At 38.9% G+C, this 26517-nt stretch overlaps 1 protein-coding gene across 2 annotated transcripts; it reads left to right on the top strand.

Annotated features, from left to right (window-relative positions):
* Positions 1 to 2258: 2258 nt before the first annotated feature.
* On the top strand, positions 2259 to 26275 carry si:dkey-247m21.3 (5-hydroxytryptamine receptor 4). Of its 2 annotated transcripts, none has more exons than XM_041059101.1 (6): positions 2259 to 2340; positions 2834 to 3016; positions 3542 to 3742; positions 4193 to 4346; positions 5957 to 6621; positions 25637 to 26275. In XM_041059101.1, the coding sequence occupies exons 1-6, from the start codon at positions 2318 to 2320 to the stop codon at positions 25728 to 25730; spliced, it is 1320 nt and encodes a 439-aa protein (XP_040915035.1). In that variant the 5' UTR covers positions 2259 to 2317; the 3' UTR covers positions 25731 to 26275. The 2 variants fall into 2 exon arrangements, with proteins under 2 accessions (XP_040915035.1, XP_040915036.1); XM_041059102.1 differs by lacking the exon at positions 25637 to 26275 and adding an exon at positions 24102 to 24233.
* The last annotated feature ends 242 nt before the right edge of the window (positions 26276 to 26517 follow it).

Genomic DNA, 26517 nt, shown 5'->3' with positions numbered 1-26517 from the left:
CATCTGTGTGGGCACTCGACCACCGAAGATGGTGGTGGCAGGGGATATTTAATGCATCTATGCCCAGAGGCCCTATCAGGTTTGAATCTGTCCATGGTCCACATGTGTTCGGAAAAGAACATAGTGTCTTACTGGCCTGTGTAAGTACAGATGGTATGTATGCTCTTCAGCCAAGTACAATGAGGCTTTGGTTTAATCCATCACGGTTGTGTTATCTCCCTGCTGTCCTCAGGAAAGTGGATAGAAAACTCCCTGAACTTTCCTTGTCACCTTTGTTTTGATTTCAGTTTTGGCTTGATTGTCTGTACTTTTGGGAAAAAAAGCAGCATATATTTTCATAACCCAATGAATGTTATGTATATATGTCAAAGACACAACGTCTGGACAAGTCAGAACTGGAAAAACTGTCAACTAGATCAGGGTTTCTCGGCTCTTTTGACACTGGGGGTCACCAAACAAATCAAGACCAGTCTCACGGACCTGTACTGTATCTGTATTTATTCTGAACTGAGATAAATCAAATCATTCTATGCCAAGATTCAGTCCAGTGAATGACAGATGCTTACAAAGTGGAAAAAAATGATAAGTTAGGTTAAATTTACATCACAGCCTTATACATGGAGTGGATAATACACAGACGGCGCAAACTGTAAATGGTGACCTGTCTGCAGGAAGTAAGTATTGTTGGCAGGATCACTGATTGTCACAGTCTGTCAGGCGATGATATTGACGCCTGAGTGCGATAAGACCAGACAGCAGTCGTAAAAAGGCAGAGACGCAGCAGATGTTGTAATAGGTGTTTAAAGCTGATAAGACATCTACGCAGTGCTCTTCTGATGAAAGGCTCTTTGCTTTCCATGAAGAGCAGATACTAAGATGCCACACTGATCGATTTTGTCATAATCCTCTCAGTTATTGTAAACACAGAGAGAAACAGTAAACACTTGTATCTCGTCTTGGTGTAATAAATTTCTGTGTCTTATAATAAATCTATTTTTAGCTATATGAGCGGCATGGCTCTCTGGCTCTCGGTCCACCATTAGAAAACGAAAACGAAAGATATTCCCATCAGCCCTAGCTGTGCTTTGTGTTTAGTGCTAATTAGCAAATGCTGACACTCTTAAAAAAGGTGGTGAACATCATAAAAAATATAACTGCTGTTAGACATCGACGGTCAAAGCAGCGCTGTGTTCACTTACAGCTTTACAGAGCAAAGGAAGTGGCTGTAGATTCTTAGTCCTGTGCATTTGTGGGTGCAATCTGACAGGATCTTACAGCATCCACAGGTTTCTTCATGGACAAGCCTGGACTTGGGGTTAACTGATTGTTGTTTGGGCTTTGTTAATAAACAAAAACAGCACTGAGTTCAGAGGAAACAAGGGTGCTAAAGCACAGCTAGGGCTCTATGGCATCAAAGCCGCTAGAAAATTATAATTAATTTACATCATTTTATACTCACACATCACATTACAGGGAAGACAAAGATGTTAAAAAGATATGGTTTAGTTCTTCTTTTTTGGTTGATTTCTGGAGCAACTCTCTTGGATCTAATTAGAGAGCTGTAATTACCCAAACAAAAACAGGAGAGGCTGCATACTGATCTGAATCAGAGGTTATTAATTTGACAGAAGAAGATAAAATAAGGTGAACCCTCTGGTGGTGGACAATGACCCTGAGTTAATGCTTTAAGCTCCCTCATCTGTTCGTAAACTAATTGTCCTCTTGGTACCTCAGGCTATTGTTGGTAAAATCAATACGTTTACCTTATTTACCAGGTTAAATATGGGCTGCAGGGTAGGACAGACTGACCTTCAACAGGGAAAAGAACCAGGATCTGCTGAATCTCTACCAGCCCCACAGGTGCTGTTGAGGAGCTGATATCTGACCTTTGATCTCCCTGAAAGGGGAATAAGGAAGGAGAATTTCACTTGTGGCACTCACTAAAGCGCAGTATTATTATTGCATTACAAAGACAAACTAACATGCTGATGGAATCTGGCAGACACAGCTGCTGCCTTTTGCAGCCTATTTGCCTTATAAATATCACACGCTCTCAAGCTGTGATCCAGTTACTTATCTGAGGCACAAATAACACATTTTTGGCACTGGATAGACAAACAACTAGAAATCCAACCAGTTTAAACATGCAAGCTGGCTACTATTTTCAGACAAATGCAGAGTTATTGTGAAAGCCAGGACAATTACATCATGAGTATGTGTGATTTCGTGTGTGTGTGTGTGTGTGTGTTCGTTGACAGGGCCAGAGCATGGGGTGATGAGGACTCTCCTCTGCTGACCTCAGTGCAGATGACCAGTGATGGCCACAGCATCACCTCAACAGTAAGCCATTCAAAATCTATTACATTAAAGAAAGAATCCTAAATTATCAACTATAACAGTTATGTCAAAGTTCTGAAACTTTCAAAAAAAAAAAAAAAAAATTCTAAACCCCTTTCTATTTTAAAACCTGGTTAATTTCAGTATTAGCCTATTGCCCTCTACACAGGAAAATATGAATTTGATCACAGCCTGTGTTACAATAGAAATTGTCCTTTGTCATTTGAAATAGTAATTTCTACTAACTGAGCTGTGTGGGCTGGATGCATGGGTTTACACACCACCTGACCACGATAATATAGCCAGTAGTTTGTGTCTGCAATCAGTACAGATTTTTTTTAACCATGCAGGCAATATTCTCTAACCATAACCAGCTAGTTTAATTGCCTAAACCTTACCATACCTTAACCGTAAGCTGACAGAGAAAATTCACATATATTAAGAATTTCAAAATGTCAACTAACAAAGCTGTTTTTCCTTTGTTTTTGTATTGCAGTTCGTTCGATGACGTAATAAATCCAGGAGAACAACAACAGGAACAACAGCAGCAGCAGCAGCAAGAATTCCTGAACTCACTGGAGACGATTGTTCTCACAATCTTCCTCTCCATCATTATTATCATGACAGTGTTTGGCAACCTGCTGGTCATGGTGGCGCTCTGCAAGGACAGACATCTACGGTGAGCCCATCGTCTTTTAACACTAGTGCCACACCCAACATGCAAGGTTTCTTAAGCAAATTCTGATAATACCTGCCTGTAAGGTAAGAAACTGGTCTAAAAAGTCTGAAGTACTGGCAAATCTGGTTGGGTGTGATACAAAATTTTGTCTGTTTTTTTTTTGTTTTCATTTTGAAACCTGTTTTTGAAATCACACTACAATGATTTGTATTGTGATTAGTATTTTAGAGAAGTGGGAGTGAACACTGCAACTTAAGAATAAAGAAATCAAATGTCAAAGCACTCACATTACCGACAGCTTGACCTGAAACACCCTCTCTGAGCTCAGGGGTAATGCAAAAATAATCAAATTACAAAAAAACTTTTTTTAAACTTTTAATTAATTAATTAATTAAATACATACAAATTAAACACCTGCTTGTTGCTTCCTTTTTCAGTACACCGCAAACTTTTACTGACGAGTTTAACAGTGGCCTTTATGAATAATGTCTCAGTTTGTACTTGTTCCCTCTTCTTTCCTCTCAGGAAGAAAAAGACCAACTACTTCATTGTGTCACTGGCGTTTGCCGACTTACTGGTTGCGCTGGTTGTGATGCCCTTTGCAGCGATTGAGTTGACCACTGGCCAGTGGCGGTACGGAGAGATCTTCTGCCTCGTCCGAACATCTCTAGATGTCCTGTTAACTACAGCATCCATCTTGCACCTCTGCTGCATCGCACTGGACAGGTCTGTGTGTCTGTGTGTGTGTGTGAGAGAGAGAGAGATGATGACAGGATTATTTATGGTCTTTGATAAATTGCCTTTCTTTCAGAGATGCATATCAGACTCTGAGATGCATACTTGAAACAGTCAGTCAAGTCCAAGATCTTGCAAATGAACACAACGAAAATACAGTTCTGTGCCAACAATGAGAAACACTGATGGGAAAATCACAACTTTAAGTCAAGTTTGTTTTTATAGCCTAATATAACATACAGAGTCTCGATAACTGTTCTCAGTTGAACTCAAGCTTTCTAAGAAAAGTAAAAAAGAAAAAAAAAACAAAAAAAACTGGAGACTGAAGGTGTAATAAATTTCATTCTGGATGGGGGCACGTTTTTGGGTGGGTCATGGAATATTAGTTAAAAACTGTACACTGTAGCGTGTGCATGTATGTCTTTGTGCGTGTTATTCCAGGTATTATGCTATCTGCTGTCAGCCACTGGTCTACAGACACAAGATGACCCCGGTGAGAGTGGCAGTGATGCTCAGCGGCTGCTGGCTCATCCCCACATTCATCTCCTTCTTACCCATCATGCAAAGCTGGAATGCCATCGGTATCGAGGACATTGTGAGTCCTTAGTATCTAAGATCAGAAACCACAGAGGGGGAAAACGGTGATACAGTAATGAGCTCAAAAATTGCTGGTTCCATTTTTATGATTATAAAAATATACATTACAATCCTGCATTAACAAAATATATTGTATGCTTTAACAAACTATACCACTGAAGAGTTCGTATACTTCCCTCAAACGCCTAAAGACAGAAGCATTCTTTCTGTGAGGGCAAATGCAGCAGAAACCCTTCCAACCTAATATTCTCTCTTTCTAATAACATTTCCAATCCCTGGAACAATGACACGGTAATACAGTGATCACAAAACAATTTCAGTCCCCGTGGAGGTTCTCTTGCTGCGAGCAAAGACAGCACTTCAGCAAGCATTTTCTGCTGGTTTGGATATGTTTTGGCGTGAGTTTATTTCAGAGCTGCCTTGAAATGAGCTGCAGGATTCCCAGAGGCAGACGGGGATAGATGAATTTATTCAGCCACACTTAATAAAATAGACGGCTCTTTTTCTCTGGCTTTCAGTCAGGCGGCATCCAAACAGCAATCTTTTTTTTTTAACAGCCGGCTTGAAGTGATGTGTCAGACAAAATTGCAAATTGAAAATTGAAATGACTTAAGTCTGCACACTTTGTCCAGGTTTTAGTTTGTTATTTTATATGTTATGAGCAATGTTTGTCTCTTCCTCAGTCACTTATACTTCTTTCAAAAATTCTGAACACTTCCAAAGCATCTCTCTGCCCCAAAAAAGGAATTGTTTGAAACTGAAACCCCTTCAGTCCAGCTGTTACTAAGGCCTAAAAACTGATCAAAGGAGTGTACAATAAAATGGTACAGTATATGTCTGCTTGGTTTGAACTGAACTGCCCTATACTCCTGGTGGCATAGTAATCTCAAACTGAGGAGTCTTTCCCTTTCTCTCTTTGCCTTGAAACCTGTAACCTTTTAGATGCTTTTTAGTTTGGATTTTACTTTCCTGTTACACAAAATGATCATTTTATGACTTTCCAGTAGCCACGAACCAACTACTGCACAAGGGGATGAGAAAAAAAATCACTTTTCAACTTGAGGCACTTCTCTACCTGCAGGATATTCAATTTATTCTGACCTGCTCATATTTTCAGTTGAGGACAAATACACAGGCATCCGGCCAGAAAGGCTAAACCTCTTTTTGCAGAAAAGGAAATTACAAAGCATTACATCTGTTATTACAGTATTTAACATATTACCTCTTTCTTTAGCCTAGTTTAGCGGCTAGCCTAGCTCCAAAGCTTAAAAATATTTCTGGTCACACTTCTAAAGCTTTCTAATTAACACATATATTTGTTTGTTTAATCCATACACAGGCCACAGGTGTCAAAAAAAAAAAAAAAAAAAAAAAGAGAGAGAGAGAGAAAAGGTTTTTGATTATATACTGCTGAGCAAGCTGTTTCCCCTTGCTTCCAGCTTTATTTCCTTAACTTTGAGGTTGTTGATTCAGTCAGGAAATTCAGATGCACACAAGTTGCACTGAGAAACTTAATGTCTAATTCAGACCTTGGTGTATTTTTGTAATTTAAGTGATAAATTATGCACTGTTTGTTCGGTTTTTGTTTCTGTGTGTTCCCCCTTCCAGATTGAGGAGAGGCGAGCTTTAACAGGAGGCTCCAATGACACAAGCTGTGTGTTTCTGGTCAACCAGCCGTATGCCCTGATCTGTTCTGCTGTGGCTTTCTACGTCCCCTTGGCCCTCATGGTCCTGGCCTACCAGCGTATCTACGTCACTGCCATGACCCATGTACGACAGATTGAGACACTGCAGCGCGCAGGCTCTGCTCCCGTTACCGGGACTGCTCCGGTCATCACTGTCAGGTCCTCCACTTCCTCAGATCCCACAGAGCACTACCGTCTTAGGACAACAATGGGTTCCTCCTCTTCAGAGCAGGCTCCTATAGCGAACAGCCGCATGCGAGTTGAGACTAAGGCTGCAAAGACGCTGGCAGTAATAATGGGTTGTTTCTGCCTATGCTGGGCGCCGTTCTTCATCACCAACGTGGTGGACCCCTTCATTCATTACTCAGTGCCCTGGCAGCTGTGGACAGCCTGGCTGTGGCTTGGGTACATTAACTCAGGGTTGAACCCGTTCTTGTACGCCTTTCTGAACCGGGCGTTTCGGAGGGCGTTTCTGGTGATCCTCTGCTGCGGGGATGAGCGGTATGCACGGCAGGGGAGCTGCTCCTATAGACAAACCCACAGAGCGTGCTCTGCCGCGTCGGTCAACGGCACGTCTATGGCACTAAGGTAAACAAACACACTGCAAAGTCACAATTGCATTTGCACCAGTTTCTGTGAATAGCTGCTCCACCTTTCATTTATTCCAATGAAGCCAGTGAGGCTGATGATGTTTTTCTCGTCATGGTTTGAGTTCCAGTTGGGTCTGGCACTCTCACAGGTAAAGTTAATATTTTGACTTTGCATGGCTGGCCAGTACAAACAGTATTGTGCAATACTACACTCTGACTATAACATATTTATTACCTAGAGCGGATCTGTGATCACATCAGTTGTTGCAATAAGGACATGGCAGTTTCACTGGACTGATGTCAAATGTCACTGTACCCTAATTCTGGTGTGAAGTACAGTAAATGCACGAGTGAGTGCGGTTAACTGGGTGTAAATAGGTCTGGGAGAGTGTGTTTGTGTGTTGTCTTGCTGTCCTCCCTGTTAAAAGTCCATCAAAGAAGAAATTACGGCCTGGGGCAGGAAACCAGGCTCATTTGTCTCTCTCTGCAAAAAGAGATGCACACCACCTTCCTATCAGGGCCAAACAGGTGCCATTGGGCTATCTGGTTCCTTTGTATTTTGATTGTCTTTGGTGCACTTCAATGTAAGTTCACTTATCTGTCCCTCTGTCTAGCAGTTTGACACCGCAGCAAGATTTTAAGAACATTTTGTTTTGTTGCAGTAATTGAGAACATTACACCAGTCGGCCAAAGAGCTGCTGCATTGTTTTGTTGCTCTGCAAATACAATGTGACATACACATTACTGATTGGCTGCACAGATTATGATGAATTAGATTACTGCCTTTTCAAGACATTTAAGATGATAAAATTAATTTGCTGATTAAGTTTTAGCTATCTCTGCATTCTGTAGATTTGGCAAGAGGCAGCAAGAGAAAATATTGTGGCTTGGTGCAGCCATTATCTTATTTTAATTAAACAGTTATATCAAATTTAGGCGTCATACCCTATGTGTCATACCCTAATGTGTAAATGATACATGTGAACATGCTGTGGTTCCTCTAGAAATACATTTTCATAGTCAAAGCAGCTGTGTTGCTTTGCAAATGCAACATTTTACTGGGGGAAAAAAAACTGTTCCTTGTTTTAAAGATGAAATACAGGCTGTAATCCAGATTTTGACATACGTCTTTGAAAACGTGCAGAGTTGACAGTAACTTGATATTTAGTTTAGCAGTTTAGCTTGACTTCTGATTACAAGCAGTGGCTTGAATCTAAAGTCTTTGTTGTCTTTGTTGTGTTCATAAATAATGGAATGCATTTCGTGATATGATGCATTTTGGTGCCAATCCAGATGTTTCGCAGAAGGCTAGCAACAGAGCTCTATAGCGATAGCAGTGGCAGGCTGTTGGTTCACCTGACTGAAATATGTCAACTATAATCCCTCATTAAATTTTGTACAACCATTCTGCTTAGTGCTGATTAACACACTTACACACTAAACTAGCATGTTGAACATTACCTTCTGGTAAACATCTGATCTCAGATACTTTTCCATTATTATCCAGTATTATCCTTGACTTAAAATTGATTGCCTCTGTATTTATTGCCTTTGTAAAGATCTCAGTAAAAGAACCTGACACCTGCTCTGACAAAATGTGCATAAGCCTGAAAGCAAACCTTGCAGTTAAAGCTATGAATTATCTTAAGTCATTTGTCCATGGAATAATGAGTTGTTCTTGGAGCCTAGAGTCATCTGAACTGTTGGAAGAGTAATGAAGTTCAGGAGGAATAGATATAATTTTTCCAAATTTGTCTTTTTTGAACAGATTGGGATTGTTAATGACATCATAATGTATAATATCAATAGTCCAACAGACTTTTTTTTTTGTGTTACAGCAGGGTTTCTGTTGACGTTAATGGCGGTGATTTAGTTGACGTCTGTGTTTGTGCTCTCAGCTCCTGCGAGTAGGGAGGATGATGGAGGAGGCGACCTGCTTGTGTCTGCACTGTTTAACTTTAACACAAGTACTTCACTGCTGAAAAGAAACAAAGGCAATCACACATGCACTCAAAGACGCACACAAAAATTCAAAAAAATTCAAAATCATACAAAATATGTACAAGTTGAAGCATGTGGTTGAGACTGTCTGACGTTGTCTGTCTTATGTTTGTTTACATGTGACACTCCATGTACTGTATGTGCAAAAAACACACATAACACACATGCAAACAGACTTTTATGCGAAATGTGCGTTGCTGTGTTCGTTTTTATTAGCTGTTATTTAATACTGAGTGATTTCTACTAAGCAATTAGCTCTTCTCTCATTTTTCCATGGTGCTTTTATGGTGTTTTTACATGTGCATGTGTCTGTATATACAAAAGAAAAACACACGTTGCGATACGTGTATAGTCTGTGTGCATTTTTTAGGCTTTCTGTCTGTGTGTGTAGGAAACAGAAAGGCAAACAGTGTTAACTCCAATCTGATGTCCTCTCTTAAAATCTGTCGGACAGAAAACAGACTCAGACAATCAGATTACAGCCGACAGGATACTGGAAACTGAAATTACTGGAGGAATCCTGTCAGAGAGCTCGAGGTGTTTAGGCGCCGTCTGTGGGCAGATGGTGTATGTGTTTGTGCGGGTGTTTCTCTGCAGTGTGCGTGTGCGTGTGTTTTTTTAAGTCAAAAATAAGTCTTCTGTCTTTTCTCTGCGTTAGTGTGCATACATGCCAAAAATCAGTAGGTAACACGTGGACCTGTGAAAAGGCTGATTTGTTTTACAACCAATCATGATAATGTTTAGTGTATATTTTAGGCCTGTATCTAAATTGCATATACTTTACAGTGTAATGCATATTTTTTTAAGAACATTTTTTTAGAATGACTTTGCCACCAGGTTTCTCATACAGTAATCTATGTGAAAATAGTAAAGTATTTGAATTAATGGGCAAAATCATAAGTGATGATAAATTAGTGCACTTTTCTCAGATTTTTCAAAACAAAAACAAGATTCACTGTGCATTTCTGTTCTGCTAACAAAGTATGGGGTCATGGAAAGAAACACCACTGATGTGATGTCTTTCTCCACTATGAAAATCCTCAGGCCTTCTCTTTAGTGGTCCTAACAACAAACAGACAAACACACACACCACACACATACACTGTAGATACACACAGCTCCAGCAGTGGATAGTCGACACTTGTTTGTGATTAGAGTCATAACAAAGACCTTGTATTGTGCCCACTGGTAGAGAAAGTAGAAAAAAAAAGGCATCTCGACTGTCTGAAGCAGGTTAAAGCTGTTGAGTAAATACAGTCACACTGTCCTTTGTGCCCTTGTGTTGCTCCAGACAGAAGATGCTGTACAACTTTGTTTTACAGTATTTTAGTCTTCGTTCACTGTTTGTACTCTGGTAGAGCAGTCTTGAAGGTTTACATAATGTATAGAAAGGTAGGGAAAACTAATACATTTACTATTATAGGTTATATGAAGGTTACATACTTTGGAGTCCACAAAGTTGTTTGCCACCAAAGTAAGGAATAATATCTTACTTTGTAATATATTACAGTGATGTGATTGCTGATATTTTTTCATTCCTAACACCTACAACAACAAGTGCAAGGGATTACAATTTTAAGGTCATTAATTGCCAGTTACTATTCCCTGCCTTTAAAGGAGCAGTATTTAGCAAACAGACATGCAAGTGGAATCAATCCTCTCATCTAACTCTCAGCAAGAAAGTGAATGAATGTTGAAGCAGTTTTTTGTTGTTTTATCTTTATCTGGTGTTAAATGTTATAAGTTTTACAAGTTTAATCTCTCCTCTGGTCTTCTCTAGTTTCTCTGTGATTATCTCAGCTTTGTCATCTTTACTTCTTTCCAAGCAGTTGACATCTGTACCTCTAACAGTGTGGGCTGAATGTGTGAGCTTGAACTCACAAGTTAAAGTATGGGAGTTTAACAAGAGTGAAAAGTTTAAAGTAAGAGGCCTTAATGTGCACAGATCAGAGTCCAGATTACAAATTAGCTGTCTGCCTTTTACAGACAAACCTGTACAAGCAAACTGGTGAACTTCTATTCTTATTAAAGAAAAAAAATCTATACAATAAAAAGTACAGTATCATTAAACATTTAAAGGAAGCCAAAGTGCTATTATGAAAACTTGTTCCTCTCAAGTGTCAAGTGTCTGGTGAGAAAAATAACAAGCCACAAATCAGAATGTCAGACTCTTCCTGTAACAGTTAATCACGTTCAGTGTGATCTGTCCTGAGTTTGCCTTCAGCTCTGCATGGGGATCACAAGTCCTATTGTATTCCATAAATACAGCCAAGCTTCGGCCACTGCTATCAGCCGTGTACAATCAGTGTGATTGTTACGTAATTCAACTATCTGGCATCAATGCCAAAGCAAAGCACAGCTGTTCAGAGATTTTAAACCGGCAGAATATAAAATCTCTCTGGTGGTGGGTGGCTCATTGGTTCAACCGAATGCTGCAGAGATCAATCAATGTGTGAATCTTTTCTGTTTTTCCATTCTGAATGTTAATGTGTTTTGATTATTGAGATAAGATGAAACTTTCAGCTCCATGTAGGGAAATTAGGTCAATGCATGAGGATTCGGCACGAGACAAAGATAAATGAGCAATGAGTGCAAAAATGTAATGTAAAACAGCTGCTGATATTCTAAAGTAATAAAACCAGTAACCTATTAAACACACTGCAAATGACTGTTAGGCTGTACTGAAAGGGCGAACCACCAATATAATGTCCCAGTGATAATATCAACATAATGTCATCAGCGGTATTTCAGCATTGGCTCAGGCAGGGAGAGTCTAACAAGAAGATGCTACTGAGCTGCATTATGGGAAATGCAGGAGCTTTCCTCATACTAGGGACTAAAAGTCAGGGTATTTTGGCCTCTGCACGTTTGATTTTGATCATTTCATGCAGTACTAAATCAGTGGAGAACCACTCCAATATGCAAGTAACAACTGTAGCTCATGTAATAAATAAGAGACAGAGCTGTTTTAGGTCTTTTGGTCAAGTCACAAATCTTCAAAAGCAAAGCACAGGTCAATTTTTTTTTCCAATTACTTTTCAAAGCTGTTATATAGATCTGTCAATCTGGGTTGAGGGTACAAGTTTTCATCCTTTCGTAGTGTGGGTTTGAATGATCACCTGTCACTCTTTGATGGTTTATTCATCGCATCATCAGGAGAGTTTGATCATACTTGTCGCAAGAGAAAACTAATGTCAGAATCACGAAAAACCTGAGCTGGGGTGGTTATCTCTGAAAGCCCCAGCTCAGATTGTCGTTCTTCTGGCTGTAACACATTCTGCAGGTGTGTAAATGTATGAATGAGAAACAGGTCACTGGTGGAAAAGCGCATGTTTTATCGACCACAGACGTTTAGTTTAGACAGATAGGCTGAAGAAGTGTAAACACTCCAGTCTGTGATTTATTATGAGACCTGTATGATTTATTATTGTTTGATTGAAACCTAAAATTCTCCAGCTGCTCCTCTCTGTTCTTTCTCTGTCCTCTTTTTTCTTTTCCTCAGAAGATTTTTATCTTTTGTTTCTTTAATTCTTTTCTTGTTGAACATTGGTGTGAAATGTTTCTCTTGCTGCTATAATCACCTTTTTCTCTCCATTTTTAGCCTGCAACTTGTCATCTTTTTCTCTCTCTTTACTAAGAGGATTTTTGTGATTTTCCTCTAAAATGATGGAAGGATTTAAAGTAAAAGTGTCTTCACTATATATATGTGTGTGTGTGTGTGTGCGTTTATTATCATATAGATAATTTTACTCACTTTGTGTTGAGAACATCAGTTGCTACCGTCCTCTTCCTCCTCAGTTTTTGACTTGGTTTGGATGTTCTGGACTCATCTGTGATTCTAAATGAAACTCATCTCTCCCTCAGTCTCTCCACTCATCTGCGGGATCGCTCTCCTCTGTAATAGAAACATAGTTTCCTTGGTGACAAATTGGACCACAGAATGGACCCACCTGGGCAAATCAGCTCTTTGAAATTCAATTAAGGCAGTCTATTTTCTGAGCGGGACAAAGGCTTGCTTTGTTTCTTTTCTTTAAATATGATTTTGGGCTCTGAGGACCTCCTGGGTGTTATTTCACTGACTGGAAACTCAGTCAGACTTTAAACACGAGCTGGCTGTGATTTACCACATATGAATATTATATTTCAACGTGATCATATTTGAATACATTACAAAATATATGCAAAGGAGAACTGCAAATGTATGCAGCCCATACAAACATTGGATATAAGAATAAGTTCCCACAGGCTGGATTAGTTTTTTTGACACATCATCCCACTCAGTACTATAGTTACATGTGTGGCAGCTATGAATGTTCTGACAAATGCCAAAAAAGAAAGAAAAAGAAAAAAGAAAGGAAAAAACAAAACCGTTTTTCATGCTGACAGATAGTGAAGCGCAGTACGTTAAGAAATCAAAATGCTTTTACAATAGGCCCTTTTCATGGAAAACATTTTGAGTAAATAATAAAATTGATGGCTGAATTCTGTTTAGCTGCTTGAGTTTAAGGGCCCGCACACGCACAGTCACAGGCTGTCAGTAAAAATAAACAGGGATTGCATGTAACTTAACGGCTTGCAGTCTTTATTTTCTGGTAAACTGCTGATGGTTTCATAGAAGCCTTCAAACACAGAGTGACCGCAGGAACAAATTCAAAAGCTTCAAATCAACAAATTAAATCTCATTTGTTATGTTTGATTGTAGTGAGATTCTGTAAAACCCATTGTGCTCCATTAAATCTCATTTAGATCCATTAAGTACTAAAGAGAGTTTAGCTCTCATTTGCATATATTAAACAGGGAATGTAGAATAGACTCTGAAATCAGTTTGTCAGTCAGTTGCTCTGTTGGGTCATCATTCAGCCATCCAATTTTTTGATTCAGAGCTAGAAAAAGATTTTTTTGACCATAGCCTTACTGCCATAAAAATCCTCAAGGCCATACAAATTAAAAATGTCTAATGGGCAGCATGCCCAGAAATTAGTTACACACTTTAATGCCTTGGCGAAAAACAATTAAGAAATATGAAAAATAAGGAACAGGTAAAACATCCGAGCACAATGCTTGCACTTGATTTCACGAAATCCTCGGCCAAATCTCCTGTAGGACTTCACCTCAGATGACTGTCTGCCTGACAGAGAGATACAGCTAAAAAACAACAATGAGCAGGAAAGCAAGTCCTAACTTCATTTCAGCGTTGAAACGTTATGATTGAACTTTGCATCAGATCTCTTGCCAGGCCTCTGATGGGGCTTCTGAGGACTCATACTATCACAGTTTCTCATCGTTCTGTGAGCAGACTCGATCTCTTTTCTGAATTGCTAAAGACGGTTTACTGTACATCTTTTCCAGCTCATGTCACCAACAACACAAGAGTTTAATCACACCTGTAAACAGTCCAAATGATTCTGAAAATGCCAGCTTTGTTGCATTTTGCTGTGTTCAACAAAAACCAACCACGACTCAACTGTCAAGCAGTTTTCTGACTGGTCAGAGCTGAGAGTCGAAACTAACAAAATTAATTTTGTTTCTGCTTGACTTGAGCATGAGCACCTGCTTTCAATCATCTGTCAATCCCTTGCTACCCATAAACCCTTGTGCTTTTGGATTATTTCCTGTAGTTGCTGTGAATCACATTCTCATTCCTGTCATTTTCGTTGCTGCTTTTAATTTTTGCGAACCTCAGGGTCAGAAATCTGCTGGAAACAGAACGACTGATGTCCAGTGCATCACAGAGGCAGCAATGTGTATTTCAGGTGTTTTCGTGTGTATAAATGTGTATGTGTGTGTGCGTTTGACTTGTGTCTTGTGACTCCCACGTGTCACTACAGAGTGTATATTCAACCTAACAACACTATAATTGACTTTTAGTGGTGATGTAGTTGCCAGATGCCTCTAGTCAGTCTTTAACTGCTGACCTTGTTTTAGCTCCAGGTGAATCACATACTTTACATTTCTCCGTCTGACCAAAAGAGAGAAAAATAATGGCTTCATGTCTGATACAGATGATAGAAAGGCTCGCTTTAAATCTGACATAAACACAGGCAGTGAGCATGTACATTGTGCACAGATTATATTAAATTTGGGGATGAAGTTCGGGGCATTCTTAGGATTTGTTTGTTCATTTGTTTTCATTGTTCTGTTCAATTCTGTTAAATTGTTTTATAGGAAACTGTTTGGACATAGTGTTCTCAGTTAGAGCTTCAGTAGCCTCTCCCTGCATGCCCCTTGTTGCTTGATGAACTACAAACTGTCTCTCTCTGAATGTGTGTGTGTGTGTTTGAGTGAAAGGGGATGTCTGGTAGCCAGTTACTGGGTGTTTTATAGGTTTGTAAAATATATAGTTAGATAAATGGCCAGGAAGAAATTGTGAAAGAGAGACAGGGGCTCAATCTAAGGGCCACAGCAGTGAAACAAATGTCCAGAAATAAAGACACTTTGGATCACCCAAGATGCATGTTAATGCCAAGTCTGAACAGGGCCTAACTGTTCCTTTCACGTCCAGTTTGTGTGGAATAGGGTTGCATGTTTTTAACATGTTTTGGGTTGTTTATTCTTCTGTCTGTGAACATTGCCAACATAATTACCATTATCATTTTGAGCATGTTTGCATGCTGATGGTAGCATTTAGCTTTAAGCTAGACACAGTGAGTTAATTTGCTCAGGAATTCTCAGTAAGTAACTTTTGGGCAATCTATGAAGAACAGTCAGTGAAAATCAGTGCAGGATTTAGAGTAATGATTGTACAACTGTAAAAAGTAGGGTGTAGAAGTCCATAATCTAATAACCAGCAGCATAGTTTCTGTGAAACCCTGTATAAGTGGTTTTATTTAAGTGTGTTATTTTATTTCCCTAGCCATACCAAAAACTTGGCTATATTTCATTTGCTACTCACATATTTTAGGACCAATGTTGACACAATATGCTTAACCTAAATGAAATCTCTAATCCAAAACTGTAGGTAAACCTTTCAATTCCTGGGAGATGCAGTTTGTTAAATGCTTCAGAAACTCTTTTAGATGACCTGTTATATTTCACGTTAACTTTGACACAAAAAATACAGACCTACACAGACATGAGAGACTTGGTGCAGTTAGACTGAGGACAAACCCAAACGGGGTCACTTCACAGATTTGATTAGCATGTGTCATACTTCCTTCATTACACTACATCAGTATTTGGACGCGTACACTATTCAACCAAAGTTCTCAACTTGTTTTTGTTTACTTGATCAGCGATGGTGTGTTTTTGCCACAGCCTGCTTCTCACGCCATCACACAAATTCACACGGCCGCTGAGCCGCTGTGGTCATGCATTTTACTAAAATGCACATCGGGAGAGAAAGGGTACTTCTTATATACCTTCTTCTTCCAGATTCTCAACTGCCTCTCTGCAATTTTCTGCGTGCTGTAAGCCCTCCAATGAACCAGGCATTTAAATAGGTTTTGTAAAAAAATAAAAAATAAAAAATAAAATGTTTGCCATGAGTGTTTTTCTACTTTTGTGTTTCCTTAGCAACAGCAAACAGGTAGGAGAAAGTGATTAACAGTTTTTCTGAACTCAGGTTAGTCATCAAATGGGTCACAGGCTGATTTCACTGTAATGCATTTGACAGATAAGACAGAATTACATCTGACAGCATTTAACTCTAAAAAAAATGTATGCCTTTAGGGGAAAATGTCCATGTGTTTAAAAGAAAAATGAAAAAAAAAAAAGTATTAACACAACATCTGAACTGTAAAGAGCTAATTGGTCTAATGAAATCATTCCATCTTTCTCCAGTCCTGCCGTCAAGATAAATTTTGCCTCAGACAGCTTCCAACTGTTTCAGCTTTTGCCAAAAGATTGAATCTGGACAGTCTTGTTTTTCATACTTAAGTTATAGTGACTGACAAGGCTGTGTGTTTGCACATGGGTTCGACTGTTTGTGTTTGATTGACAGAAAGATAGTTGGGTGTTTCTTTGTCTGAACTGTACAGTAGTGTTTGCCCCTGTGGTTCTGCAGTCCTTAGAGCTCGCTCCAACATTTCTGGTACAGCCAGATAAAACTCTGGACTAGGCTGCATGTCGATCACTTTATTTTATTTTAATTTAGTTTTATTAAATAAAAACAGCCGTCATTCTGGGGTATGAATAGGTATGGTGATTGGATTTCTGAATCAATGAGAAAGGCTCAGCTGGAGGAGCTACATGCACACGCACACACACAATTGACAATTTCCTAAGGTTTTAGATTGATTTCCTTATTTTGAAGCAGCCGATTTCTGTTCATATCACTATTATACTGTGTAAAGACAGGACACTAAATTTGGAGGAAGCATTTCTAATTACTTTTTTTTTTTGGTCCCAGATTACTTTTTTTGATCAAGTAAACTGGGACTGGTTTGAAAACTAGAGATGTGTGGTTCAACATTAGATATTTGGACTTGAACTGATTTACCTTCTTCTCTCCTGATTTGAATTTCCCATACTTAAACTCAGGGGATTTGCAAGTACTCAGTACGATCCAACACCAGTGCTCTCTTGCTCCTAAATTTAAAATCTGTATAATTCTTTTGCACTGAATTGAACTCACCGGGAACATTCTTATGTAAATTAACACAAGGCTGAAGCTGCAACACAACTTAACTTAACTTACAATTTTAATTACAATTTTGTGAGATGGTGTCATTAAATTGCACCTACTTTAATTTTTACCATATCCCGGCCATCATGTTCATCTTGTTTAATGCATGTAACACGCATGGGTCATGACACAGGGTTAGTGATCAGAGTCAATACTCACTCACTGTCCTCTGTTTACAAAAAAAGAACAAAACCACCGTCACAGGCCTTGAGGCTTTGGTATATTTTACTAAAACTATTGTAAATAGGTTTGAAATACAGAGTTATTTGGAGCTAACTCCATGCTGCTGAGAAAACAAAAAGTAAGCTGTATTCAGTTAAACTCTGCTGGGCTCATGAAAACATCATCCATAAAAACAGGGCCAGAAAAGGTTGAGAAGTGCAACTGTATTTATTCACTGTATCATGCATTAACTAATAATTTGCCTTATGTCACAAGGTTTAATGAGTGAACAAGAACTAATCTAAGAAAAAAGATATAATGTTAAAATATGCAAATAAGACACAAATTAGATTATCTTTTCCACACACACATCCTTGCTGTACTATATTCGTAGGGACACAGGCATATGTGGTCTGAAACAGAATCAGCATCTCACTATCAGGTAGCCCATCTTTGAGCAGGAAGTGAGCTGGTTTAACTTCAGTGGGACGAGGGGGGAGAAGATCAGGCCCAAACCTCAGTCAGATGAAATCATTTTCATTATTCTCTAACAAAACAAGCATTGTTTGGAGAAAGGAAGGGATTTTCTTTGTTTTCTTAAAGACGGTGGTTGGTATATGACGGGAGTCTGCACAGACACACAGAGACACGGAGATGCATGATATGGGGAAAATTAATATCATGTCCATTAAAAGAAATTCAATACTGGCAAATAGAATAAGAAAAGCCACATTAAATAAGTAAACTGATCTCATCCCGGTGAACTGTATAACCATATAAAGTGTGAATTAAACATTTTTGTTCGTTCTCATTTTGTGAGATAGTAATTAGTATTTTATTTTAATATCATTTCTATATAGTATGAAACACACACTAGTCACAGACTCTTATGCATGGATTTGTAACACATAATTATTAAGGTCCAGATTTAGAGGAAGAACATTCTTTTTAATCAGAGAGATCAAATCACAAAGTCAGCATAAACCACCTGAAAGAATGATGCTAATAAAAATGTCTCATATGTGTAATCAAAACTGTGCTCAATGTAAAATCTGCTTCAGAAGGGCTGCACATTCACCCACAGAAAAACAGCAGAAAGCCCAACATACAACGCAGAGAATTTTCTGTCCTAGAAACCCAGTTTATTCTCATAAAGCGGCCACGGAACACCAATGTGACATTTGTGTCGGTCAGAGTTTGTTTTCAAAGGCGCATTTGTGTCACTGCTTTAACTTTTAAACCTTTTCCTTTTTTTGCCACCTATTCTTAGTGAAACTTGAACACCCATGTGTACATGTGTCACTGTGTGCTTAGTATTTTTCATTTTTGGAGAAGCAAAAAAAGCATCTTTGAGCATCTTGGGTTTCACAGAACATGTTTTGATGTTAGAGGAAGAGTGAATCTGGCTCTGGACCTCTCTTGAAATGTCTATTTTATGATATTTATGCATTGATGCTTCATAATTCACACATAACAACACCAAAGTGATTAGGATATAAACTATAATAATAATAATGAGACCTTTTTATCGCTTTTCATTTTTGGGATTTTGTTGTTTGTGTACTGTGTGAATGTTCAATATATTCACAGCTTTTTGATTGATTACAGTGCACTGTACATTTATAAGTTGATGTTCCTGATGTGTCTCTGTCTGGTGTTTAATTCTGTTTAGTCTTGAAGAGAGACCAGACTCTTCAATTTGGAATGACATGAGGTCTTGATAGAAATGTCTGCCTCAGAAATGAGATGGACTTGGATGCGAGCAGCAGATTTCTTATGCATTTACCATAAGGAGCAAAAACAAATTTCAGGGAGGAGGGTAGAACTGACATTATAACAGTGTTTGGAAAAAAAAACTAAAAATCTGGGGCTCTGAAAGTCTGTAATGTATTATTAATCTGGTCGAGTGGCCTGTATTATATCCACAATCTTGCATGTCAAAACAAAAACACATCAAACTAATATATGGCAGGGTGATATCTGTTAAAATATCTTTTTGTTTACCATGGGAAGAGCTCATATATTACAGCAGAGTGCTTACACTTCTGCTTCCTGTTTCTGTGTTTAGGCCTTTGTTGTGTTCTTACGATAACATGTCAGCACAGTTCAGGTGCTCTTAATCATAAATAACTAGATCTAGACACTCACTGATCGAGCAGTTCAGCCGCAGAACTTCTGTCATTCATAAAGTTCTGCTTGAATTTCACATCCCAAGTTGCATTATTCTATTCCCAGTTGATCTGTCCAACATATTTGTTTTACTAGAAATACTAAAGCCTCATTGGCCGATATTCCAGGATATCAGAATGAATTCACACTGCCAATTAGCCGATGAATTTCCCTCGAGTACTGGAGCTGTCCAAGCAATGTTTCAATCTGTACTTGTTGTTAGCTTTCTAGGTGTGTGCATAGACACGAGTATTGAGGTGCAATACAGTTGGCCTAGCATTTCCGTATACAGTTTGTAATTAATAGGCTAAAATGTGTTAAAACATCAGTATGGCTTTCCAAGAACTCCAGACAGACGATGGTGAAAGAAGAAAGAGTAAAACTAGCTCCTCCACTATTATTTGCCCAACTATTCAAGGGATTTATAAAGGCGACTCTTTGGTCACAGGCTTACCCGTATTGTTCAGGCTATGGCCGCCACATCCCGTCGCCCTTCTCCTCTGTGTTCCTGTGAGAAAACACGCCTTATCTTCCTTCCCCATCAGCTCTCCCTCCTCACTACTTCAGCTCTGAAAGCGAGGAGATAAGAGTGAAACTTGATTATTTGATGTCCCCGAAAAGATATTAGCACAAAATTAAAGGAACACAAACCTCTCTTCTATCTCATGTCGATCTCTCTTAAGGTCACGTTACGGATCAGATGATGTTTTCACGCCAGTGACTTATGGGACAGTGAAGTTGGTTTGTGACTGAGAAACAGTCAGGGAATTTTCAGAGAGTGGACATATGAAAGGAAAGAACGATTTTTCATGGGTTCTGACAGCAACAACAGCATTGTCAAAGTTATATTAGATAAAGCTGCTTTGTTTCATTTCTTGCCATGATCTGTATTTAGACACACTTGTACCACAGATGAAAACTGAACAAAGACCGATACTGTGGCTTTGAGACAATTACAGTGTAAATAGTTCTCACTGAGGGAGAATGGATCAGTAACAACTGTAGTGTCTGCTTTAAAATGGCCACAGTCACATTTTAGAGTCAGAACTTTGAGGGGTCTTGAGGGAAAAGTGTCTCTGTGTTGAGTTCAGTGGTTTCTGGACCCAGGCAGGCTGGAAATGTGCAGTAACTTTAATAAGTGAGAATAAACTTACAGTCATTAAGGCACAGGAGGGAAAAAAACAGAATCCAAAAACTCAAGAACAGGAGAAACCAAAGAATACAACCGGGAACAAAACTGTCAAGTCAAAAAACCACAGGGAGCAGAAAACACAGACAAACTGACAAGGAAGGAGGGGAATTCACAGGTGAATCTAATTAGGGCGGGACAAGCAATCAAACAGGAGAGGGAAAACCAGGCAGGAAGTAAAACCACAAGGAACACACAAGGAATGTAATTTCAGAGTAAAACAGGAAACACAAAACAGAGTCCAGGAAAGCAAAGAAAGCATTTATAGCATTTTTTAATGCTAAAAAAAAGTTTTTTGTAAAATCCACATATGATAGTAAGAGCAAAAAAGCTAGCTGCCAATCAGAAGTCAATCAGCAGCCTGAAGCAATAGAAACTGTTAACCCCACACAGCCAGAAGTAGAAGAAACAGCCAACATACACAAATGGCTGTGTAAACAAAATCGATGTAAAATCTCCCTCTTTTCCCCAAGAGAATTAAAATCCTCTAAGAATCTGATCAAGGAGGCCAAATTTCCTCCTTTCTCACAACCTCTTCCTGAACATGAAGCTTTCTGATGTGCATTTTGATTTTACTGTTTCAATTTGTTAGACTGGAATTCAGCCACAGATCAAACTAACTGACAGATAACAGCAAATCTGGCACCATATAGATGCCAGCTGCAGTTATGAACAGTAAGCTGAATATATGACCTGTACTGGGCTGAGCTGCTACTGAGGAACTCACGTTTCTACTGAAAGATCTTGGGTTTTTGGATTCAGGAAATTATAACAAATGCCTGCCTTTGGTAATATTTGAAAGTAATTGGATGGCATTGGAAGTACAGTTCCTTTTAATGGCTCACTGCTCTGTTTTGGGGCTTCTTACATCCTGATGATCCTGATGAAGGGGAGCCTACTAATATAATATATTCCAGAACTATCAGATTAAATAAATTGTTACCTCAAGTACATTGGGTTTATTGTGGTTGTTTCACAAACCCCCCCCCCCCCCCCCCCCCAAAAAAAAAAAACAAAAAACAAAAAAAACAGAAAACACCCCGTGCTTTGCTACTGGGACACAGTGAAAACTACTATATAAAAAGGTAATGTAAACACATTGAAGGGTCACTGCTGAAAAATGCAGACCATAAATAGTGTCAGCAATGGGTTTCATGTCATAAAAGTCTTAAACAAATAGAGCTTAAAATTTCATTACACACGAATTCTGCTGTTCTCTCCCCTGTGGTTCAGTTCATGTTCAGTTGCTTCTTATAATCTCTGACCTTGCACCTTCACTGTTCTCAACAAGTTCTCATTTTTATCACAACTGACAGCTGACACAGCCTCATGAAATGTTTCACTGCCCATTAAGTATACAGAATGATGGAAAAATCACCCAAATGCACATATACTGCTCGAGAAATCACTCTCACATTTTCCTCTTTTTTTTTTTTTTTTTTTGTTAAGTTGGATAGTGAAAAGGCAGACAGCAACACAGATGAGGGGAGACATGGGAGAGAAATCACTGGTAGGAGTCAACCACTAAACTATCTCTGGACAAAGTGTTAGCCCTTCAGTTTCTTGAAACTGATGTTATAGTATTTGACTTGTGGGAAAGTTCCAACACTCCTTTCCCCCATTCTTTTTTTTTTTTTTTTTTTAAATTCTGGGAATGTTCTATTATGGGGGGAAAAATAGCTGTTTCGTTTTTTTTTAATGCTACAAATGAGACTTGCCAAATTAAAGCAACACTGCCTGTGGTTAAAAGCTGTTACACTCAAAGTCCAAGAAAAGATATGTGCCATAAATTGGACTAACATATTCAGTGCGTATGTATTCAAGTGTCATATATCAGCTGATATGTGTAGTCAAAACATATGCTTCAGCCTTACGGATAAGATTTAAGAATAACATGTTCCTGTTTTATGAACAATACCATATATGTAGGTCCAGCAAAGTGACCTGTTTCTCAACTGAATGTGAGTTCATTTGTGGTTATAAAAGGTAAAGACAACATTTTTTGCTCTATCAGTGGTATATGAGTGTTTTTCTCCAGCTGTACATGTGCATTTAAATGTGAACCAATCTTAAGCTGCCCCCAAAATGTTAAGGCCTGAATTAATATAATGATGCTAAATGTAAGCATGAATTTGTTTATGACTGAATTAACGTGATTTTCATCTTAATCCCTACAAAGACGATGCATGTAGTTTTCACATGATGCCGTCCATGGGGTCAGATCTCTGGGATCAGCAGGGTATTATTTTGCCTCATAAAAAGCAATAGATGAAAAAAATCCTATTGGAGGAGGATCTATTTAAGGATTTCTGCATGACAATTCAATTAAAACAAACTCAATAAACTTCTAATCTTCCTCAAGGCAGTAGGAACAGCTGTTGTTGGCAGAGGTTTGCTGCAGACTTGAGACTTGAGCTTCCAACGAGAATCTGTTGCCACAACTGTCGTCAGGTTTTCGAGATCACTAAGTAACTTGAGTTGAAGAATGCTTACGCAGATACCTTTCACACCCAGGAGACTGTACTTTTTGTGGAATATCCGATTTATGTAACTGTTTTAATTCTGTATTCTTGGGGTGAATATGTAATTATCATCCAGGAGCTACAGATGTAAAACAACCTGTAGGTTAACTTTGGTCCATTTACATTGATCCTTATTAATGTGGACTGTCCCTGTTAAACAGCCCAATAAATAATGAATCTAGCATATTTGTTTTTGTAAAAACCAGGACATGGACAAAGCCAAGTTTATGGAACTTGGATTTGCAAACACATAAAACAAAAGTGAAATTTAGGTTTCGCATGTGATCATCTATCCACCAGCGAGTTGTGTTAAAGCAAACTTAAAAGTATGATTCACATTTTTATGGTTATATTTAGTCAGCTCAACATATTTGAAGGAGGTTGGAGAAAGACTGTGGTCACAGCTAATATGAAACAAAGTCAACACTAATTTGAAGCACTGGGTGGGATGTGTTCACTTTTTCATGTTTCTGGACTTCCTGCAGTATTTTCATCGCCTAATCGATATTTGAAACCAACAAAATCCCGATCTCCCCTAAAATTTTGGCCTATATGCCCAACAGTCCATGTCATGCTTCTCTGTATGACTTTTACTTTCTTGGTATAAGACCTCTGCATTTCCTACAATGGAACAAAATGCTTCCAGGGTGTAATTAAAGTTCCTCCAAAAACACATTTGCCGACGCAAATTGTTGTATTTAACTGCAATTCGTAAAGTGTGGCGTTGGATTTTTGTGGGCAGATTTCTGACCTCAGATCACTCCATATTTATTTGTAATGCGGTTGCCTGTTTGCCTGAATTTCCTCCTCAGTATTTCAGGGTGGCGTTGTCTAATACTGACCCATCTCCTGCCTGGAGGATGCTGGAAATCCCTTCGATGACTGTGTGACAGATGGAGGGGCGCACGGACCGACACAGAGGCAGAGCTGTGTTTGGACAGTAAACAGACTCTCTGTACAGAAAACACACAAAACAGAGGAGCAGAAGTTACAGGACATTTCTGTTTATCTTTCCCCCATTGACGCCTCACCCTGGACATGCCTCCACATGGGACTGTGTGTTTGTGCATGCGTGCATGTGACCATTGTAGCAAATGATCTAGATCTAATAACAACTAGCCAATCACAGGGACTTACCAGAAGGAATCCACCTGGACTTCCATTCAGGTGTGTGTTTCGCTTGTGTGTTCCCTTTCTCATGAGAAGCTACAGTTCTCACACAGCAGAAAAGATAACAAAATTCCTCCAGGGTAAAGGACTTTTTGGAGTTGCAAGTGGAGTGTAAATTTCACCTGCAGAGGGCAGAAAAGCACAAAATAAAAGCACAACATTCACAAAATGTTAATTTTTGTTTGTAGAAAACGTGAGCAAGGTGACCACTGGAGGTCAGAAAAATGGGTGCTCTTTAAGGAGATCCACAGAATGTATTCACAGTGATTGGAACTTTCCTTTGTATATGCATTTGTAAGACCTGTGCAATCTAACAGCTAGTATCTTTTTAGTAAAAGGCCAGTCTCAGCTTGATATATCTCTAATGTCTAATTCAAGTTTCTACAGGACAAAGACAAAATGTATTTACTGCTTTGTTTTTGTATGTCGCTGTTTCGAGTACATGTGTTTCTGCAGCACTTGGAAACAGTGAAACTTTCATGGCTGCCAGACATGATGAACAAACATCTAGCTGGAATATAAATAAATGTTGCTGCTGTTTTCTTGAGCTCAGTATAATAGGTTGTAAACAGACCAGTGAAAATATACTATACACGCACCAAATATTTTCATTTTTGCGATGTTAAGTGTTTTCATGTTTAAAACTCTTACTTTAAATAAAGTACAACTGAAAAAACAAATACCAGATTCTCCTAATTCTCCTTTTGCCATTAATTTATTATTTGCTTAAATCCTTCAGACTTCCTTTTCTGCTGTCTCTCTCCTCCTCCCTCTTTGCAAAGGACTTTGCAGTCTGCTTTGAGAACAGTGTTGACAGCAGTTCCCAGTCACTCATTTCTTATTTCCCAGGCCTCCTTCCTCTTCTCTTCCCACTGACCCTGCCACAGAAACTCTCTTCTCTGCTTGTTTCTACCAGCAGAGCCATGATACAACTATGTCTGCTTTAACCTTAATCTTTTCCTCTAACAGTTTTTTTTAACAATACCGATCAAAAATATTAATAATAACAATAACAACAATTTGATGTGCTGGTTACACTGTAAATGTATAAAATACATGAATAACTTGACTATGGTGGTCTAGAGGATAATATTGTTACAGTGTGAGGCTGTGCAAATGCAAACCTACAAACTATTTAGCTTAAGACCTTTCTAAGTAGTCTTTGTCTCTCTTTCAGATTGTCTTTCTTGCCCAACCGGAGCTACAGCGACAACGGGCGGACGATATTGGCCAACGAGCAGGAGTCCCAGGACTCTCTTGGACCACTATGAGGAACACTTTACCGAGACCAAGCTGTGACCAAGGTCAGCTGATGTCGCTGACCTTGGAGATCTTGGCCTCTGTAATCTCAACAGTCTGCTGTGATCTAGCCTGACTGGTCTACTTAAGAGGATGTTGTCCTACCTGGACATTCACTCTGTGATACAGCATCGTCATGTTATGTGACTTTATATGTGAGCTGATGCTGTCCAGGTTAGTGGCACTACTGCTGGTCAACAAAAATCTGACTCTTTCAGACGCATATAGGTGCAGAAGTACTGACTACAGATTACTTGTGGCCGTGGACTTAAAAACACTGCCAGTGTGTTTCCAGGTCTGCTCTCATCTGAGAAAGAACTGTTCTTCTCATCTGAGAAAGAACTGTTCTTCTCAGTCCAACATCTGGATCATAGAATGTAAAGATCAAGTCAGGCATCCAGAAACTAGAGCGAACTACAAGCCAATCTCTGACTAACAAGATGGTGGAAGCAAGAGCTCTTTTGTGTGTTTTAACCTCTGATTTAAAACAGTTTTTGGTGCTGTGTCACAAAGGAAAAACAAGAGCTAACTGCTGGCTGGTCACAAAGGTGACTGCAGGTCTTTTAGAATAAAGTTACTGTATTGTACACTTAGCTTTTACCAGCATCAACTGTCTTTGATAGGACTCTTCAACAAAGGAATTTTGTGATGAAACACAGTGTTAACAATTGTGATGAAACAATAACCAAACTTACCTTTTCATGCCACATAAAATATTGCTGCACTTACCTCTGTGGGTTGAAAGTTTCAACTCTGTTG

This window comes from Toxotes jaculatrix, chromosome 16 (genome assembly GCF_017976425.1).
Source record: "Toxotes jaculatrix isolate fToxJac2 chromosome 16, fToxJac2.pri, whole genome shotgun sequence".
Classification (NCBI taxonomy): domain Eukaryota; kingdom Metazoa; phylum Chordata; class Actinopteri; family Toxotidae; genus Toxotes; species Toxotes jaculatrix.
Note: the sequence above shows the minus strand (reverse complement) of the source record. Positions and strands in the feature narration are given on the sequence as shown.